A 5,416-nucleotide genomic window follows, 5' to 3' on the forward strand; every position below is an offset into this window, starting at 1 on the left:
GCTGACAGGATTCCAAACTAAACAAGTGAGAACTAGTGTTGGAGTAGCTTCACAGATCGCAATTGTAAAGGCAGTTACACAAATGATGCAGTATATATGTAGTGATGTAACTAACAGAGGCCAAATTGTCTCAGAAAGTCTCAAGAGAACAATAATACTATCTCCAAACACACACAAACTACGCTGGCCATTTTAGGGCATAAATGGTGCAAATATGGTTCCATGATGATATTGTTATATTGTTAAGTCATACTATAATCCACTTGGGGGCGTGCTGTTACAGGAAACTGATGAAACTATGATGGGGTGGTGTGATGCGCCTCAATGTGAGTTACAGGTACTACCGTGAAGTGGATTATTTTCCAGTGACATGTGCTAAAGTGTTTTATTAGCCTTAAACCACAGCAAGGTCCCAGTGATTACCATTTTTCTTTTTTAAAGAATGCCACATCATACATTTTTATTTATTTACCTATACATTTATAGTTGCATTTAATGCTGTGGAGTGGCCACAAAACAAGTTCCCATTCTCACATAGGTGATAGCAGCTATAAACATTCATTCCCCCACCAGCCTCACTTTTTTATATTGCTCTATAGAAGTTAAATTCTGAGAAACTATGTCCTATGTTGGAAAAATTGGATACAAAGCACTGACGATGGAGACTCACGTTTTCAGAGAAAACGTTACCACACCATCTTTGTTTTCCTTCGTCCGACATCATGCCTTTAATCACTTTATTTATTGGGCTTAGATTATGTATTCTACTGTTCTCGTCCTGGTGAATGAGCTGTTACTATACTAATAAAAGAATACTAAGCAGGTGTCACTACACTAATGTAATTATTCTAATTATTTGGGACTATCTTTTATTTAGAGTTAGTCAATTTAACGTGTTTGCATGGACTATTTGCTTTATTTTAAGTTACCGAATAAATAAACTAAGCTAACAAATGGGGGAAGGAATTCGATGTACCTCCCGGAAGTTGGTACGACTATAAAAACGTTCCCACCGCTGAGAGAACCGCGGAACTATTAGCCTAGTTGTGTGTAAACGAGTAAATATTATCACAAAATGTAAATTATTATTATTATTTTTTTTACATTTTAGCATGGGGCTATATTTGCGTATAAGGAGTATATGTGCGTGTATGAAGTGACGTCTTAAAAAAAAAAGAAAAAAAAAAGACGACATGGAGAACCTAATCGAACCGGTAGGTAGCAGTTAGCGAGTTTATTACATCTGACTAGCAGCTGTTAGAGTTAATAATGAACTTAACATCTTGTGTTTCATTTCAGTCATTATAATACAGCTGTAACCCCATAGTTTTATTCGAAGACAGTTCATTCAAAAATATTGAGGATGCCTTGATTAAAAAAATCCCACAATCCCACAGAGATGTAATTGAGAAAGATAAATATGTTCCACACACCATGTATGTGCAAATAGGAAAATAATAAAGATATAAAGACACAATATTTACAGTATTGCAACCTGCATGATTAATATGAGTTGATTAATGGTCACATATCAGCCGAACAATACTAAAGCGCTTAGTGAAAATGTCATTCGAGGTTTTAGTTAGTTTCGTTTTTCTTGGCCATTATTGACATTTTTCTGACCCTGAAATTAGCCCCGCCCCCTAAACCTGGAACACTGTTGAGGGACACGCTCGTGCGAAACTGATACACGTATCGGCTAGAAGACACGTGGCTGACGTTTATGTGAAAATGTCATTTCTCGTGATCCTATCTCTCAGCATGTTTGTGCTCTCTCACTCTTCAGGCCCAGTGCTCTCCGGAGAGTATTTCTCAATCCTCTGTCACCATCGCCGACTTCTCCGACGAGATTTTACTGCACATCCTGAGCTACATCCCCAGTTACGACCTGGTGCTCGGCGTGAGCCGCGTGTGTCGGAAACTTCAGATTCTGTGTCAAGACAAGAGCCTGATTTCTCACATACGGCTCCATAAAGAGTACCGAGTGAGCACCGGAACTACGATGAGCTTTCGTTTGTTGAGTCTTACAGCTTTCGCGATTGTTTGCCTTTTCAGCTTTTAACATGGCTTTGTTTTTTTTTCCCTTCATCTCTCAGGCATCTGATGAAGCTGTGAAGAAACTGCTGAAGGAACTGTCGAGCGACGTCCAATCTCTGGATGCGAGCGGCTGCTATTGGTTGGCCGGTAGTACGTTGGATGTTGTAACCCGCTGTGTTGGACTGGTCCGGCTAGACGTAACAGGCTGGCGCGTGACTCCGGCACGTCTCTCGCGTCTTCTGGGCTCGCTACGGTTGCTGCGCTCGCTGGCGCTGGACATCGGCACGGGATTCGACCTGCAGCAGCTGAGCTCTGAGGGCAAAACGGCTCTGGCACGGCTCAGCGAGCTGAAACAGACCCTCCTCACGCCCTCGTATGGTGTCGTGCCATGCTGCGGTGCGTTACAGAGCTTGAGTCTGTACTTGGAAGTGGCTGAGGGTTGGCACGAGCCCAGTGCGCACCTCCAGCTGATAGTGGGGCAAAGCAGTGTGCCGCGCTATCACAATCTGCACTGGTTCTCTGCACGCTTGGCGCCCGGAGAGGTCAACCGCGCATTGCTTAGTCTTTACTTGGCCGCTTTTAGCATGCGCGTACCCGAGGGCCTCACTGGGTTGGTTGTTGCCATGCCCGGTCCTGCTCCACCCATGCCTGCTTCCGAAGGTTTGCTAACTCAGTGCATCTTATCAGCCGGGAGTGCAATCAGGGCTTTCCAGCTTCCTCAGATGTGGTTAGACGGCGCCACGTTGAGGCGGGTTTTGGGATACGGATGTCCAGCCTATTTGAACGTATCACGGTGCGCGGGTCCGGGATTCGAGCCACTGTGTGTGTTGTTGGGTGCTGGTTGCGAACTTTCACCACTGCGCAGCCTCAATCTGCGCGGTAAAACCGAGGAGGAAGTGGACGCCGAGGGCATCAGGACTCTTACCCAATCATGCCCGCGACTTACCCACTTCAATCTGTCCTCCACACACTACCATCATACCACTCCGGAAAAGCTTGACGGGCATCTCTGTGGGGCTCTCGGATATCTCGGTCGTCTCCGTTCTCTAGCACTGCCTGCTTGCGCGCTGTCACAAGGGCCACCCGTACCAGCCAACAAGCCGGATTTGGCTACAAAACTGTCCTCCGAGTCCCCGCTACTCGGACTGAAGAAGAATCGCCGCGTCGGCGTCCCAGCCTACCAGCCGATGCTTGACGGCACAGGGGATTTAAAGGAAGAGCAGGAAGGTGAAATAGAGTCCTTCCTGCGCCCGCTAATAAACGGTTGCCCGTGTCTGGTTGAGTTGGAGTTGATTGGAACAGGGTTCTTGTCAGCAATGCCAAGGTACGAGCCAGCCATGCGTAAGGATCCCGCCGCCTGCCCCTGGTCCTTCCAGGTCGGAGACGCCCAGCTGGCGGCTTTGGGAAAGCTCCGCTTTTTGCGCAGGCTCACTTTGGCTCACCTGCCAGGGGTCCTGAAGGGTACCGGACTGGTACAGCTCGTTCTGGGGTGCAAGGACCTTCAGGCGTTATCTCTGGCCAACCTCGGGTCCTTAAAGACTGTGAATTATACCCCGGCTCTACAGGAGGCGCTCAAACACTGCACACAGCTCAGGGAGTTCAGGTGAACACACACACACACACACACACACACACACACACACACACAATCTTAATTATCGCGTCTATTGAGGAGCGAAATGGACTCATAGGTGCTGTGTGTATTTGCGTATGACACGACAGGTTGGAGCAGCCGTACTTCAGCGCCAATGCCGCCTTCTTCGACGCGCTCGCTCACTGCCGCCTCCTCCGGCGCTTCTGTCTCGTCTCGCGCCACGGAACGTTCCAGCACCCGGCCGCCGTCGGTTTCATGCAGCACTGCGAGGACGTCATCATGTTCCACATGTTCACGGGCGGCACTCTGGTGGCCTGCAAAACGCTGCAGAAAACGCTGCTGGACGGGTTGGTGTTAGTCCGCGTACTCCTCCCTCTACCGCTTAAACGTTTAAACACACGTATACGGATATTACGCGTCAAAATAAAAACGCGATTGTTCGATGAAAATGTTCTCCTTTTAAAAGCTGTGTACAGTGTAGTGCAGAGAGCCAATCAGATTTCAGCTTTCCTGATTCTGAATCTCGCGGCCAGACAACACCGAGTCGTGATGTTTTCAGCGGCTGTTTTAGCGACTGTAAGCGCTGTCCTAACCACTGAACACACTTTTGTGTCCTTTCTACTTTTCCACAGCGATGCAGATGCTATAGATACTTCACTTTAGATCGTTTTCTGCCGTGTCCAGGCCTCCGTACCGTTCACATCTCGCTCACCATGGCTTTCGAGGTTCGCTCTGTCCGCTCAATATGAGCACTGTTTTGTAAGCAAATATAATACAAAAAAAGTTACTACTTAGTAAGTTTTCAGAGACGACTACGTTTGAGTGCAAAAGTTTGCACACCCTTGGGGGAAAGAAAAAAAAAGAGATAAGAATGACTAACGAATAACCCGTATCGACTAGATTTCCTCTGAAAAGCTCATTTAGTTCAAAAGTTTGTTCATTAATGAAAGGCCAGTGCACCGAAGCGTGTATACACTGAAGTGAAGGTTTCAGCGTTGCTGATTCTGAATCTCGTAGCCAGAAAAGGATGAAACAGTGTTTGGCATTAATGGGTTTTTTCCCCCTGATTGTATACTATCGATACTTGTCCTGTCCAGGCTTCCGTACCAGTCGCATCTCGCTGATCATGGTTTCGATTCTCGAGATATATCTGCCATTTCCAAGTAAAACAGGAGCACGCAGTCCTCTCCAACGTCTCAGCCCGGCGTTATTAATTGCACTTGAAGAATTTAATTTGGTAACTCGGTGACGTCTGGTGAAATGAAAATCTCATTTCTGTGAGTAGCTCAACGATGAAATTATTTGAGTTGAACACAGCTGTTGCTTTCTTCCTCTAGTTTGTCTGCATCCCGTCCAGCCCTGAGTGTGGTGGTGTACCCCCTTCTCCACGAGGACTTAGGGAACGTGATCAGGGAAATGCCGCTCTGCCATCTGGACGAGATCACGCTCTTCAAGACCCGTGTGGCAGAAGATCCCACTGTACTGTGAGACACAGAGAGATGTCTGACATTGCCTTGCGATGGTGGATGTTAACATTTCACCGCTTATTGTTTACACAGACACAAAGGGAGTTTTGCAGATCGTCTAGACGTCACCTGCAAAGGACTGAAATCAAAATAAGTGTGTTACAGACGTTAGTGGGAAGCACAACAGTGCCAGAATCACATCACACATGAAATAAAGTTGCTGTTGGTGCATTCTTTGTTGTTGTTGTTGTTGTTGTTGTTGTTGTTGTTATGTCTTATGAATTTTCAGACAAAATAAAGGAACACGTTATCAAATAAA

General features: G+C 46.5%; 1 protein-coding gene across 1 annotated transcript; it reads left to right on the forward strand.

Annotated features, from left to right (window-relative positions):
• The first annotated feature begins 981 nt into the window (after positions 1 to 981).
• fbxl18 (F-box and leucine-rich repeat protein 18) lies at positions 982 to 5,416 on the forward strand. The gene is made up of 5 exons (XM_053676402.1): positions 982 to 1,214; positions 1,787 to 1,984; positions 2,097 to 3,640; positions 3,760 to 3,978; positions 4,969 to 5,416. The coding sequence occupies exons 1-5, from the start codon at positions 1,194 to 1,196 to the stop codon at positions 5,117 to 5,119; spliced, it is 2,133 nt and encodes a 710-aa protein (XP_053532377.1). The 5' UTR covers positions 982 to 1,193; the 3' UTR covers positions 5,120 to 5,416.

The sequence above is a fragment of the Ictalurus punctatus genome, chromosome 26, assembly GCF_001660625.3.
Source record: "Ictalurus punctatus breed USDA103 chromosome 26, Coco_2.0, whole genome shotgun sequence".
Lineage (NCBI taxonomy): Eukaryota > Metazoa > Chordata > Actinopteri > Siluriformes > Ictaluridae > Ictalurus > Ictalurus punctatus.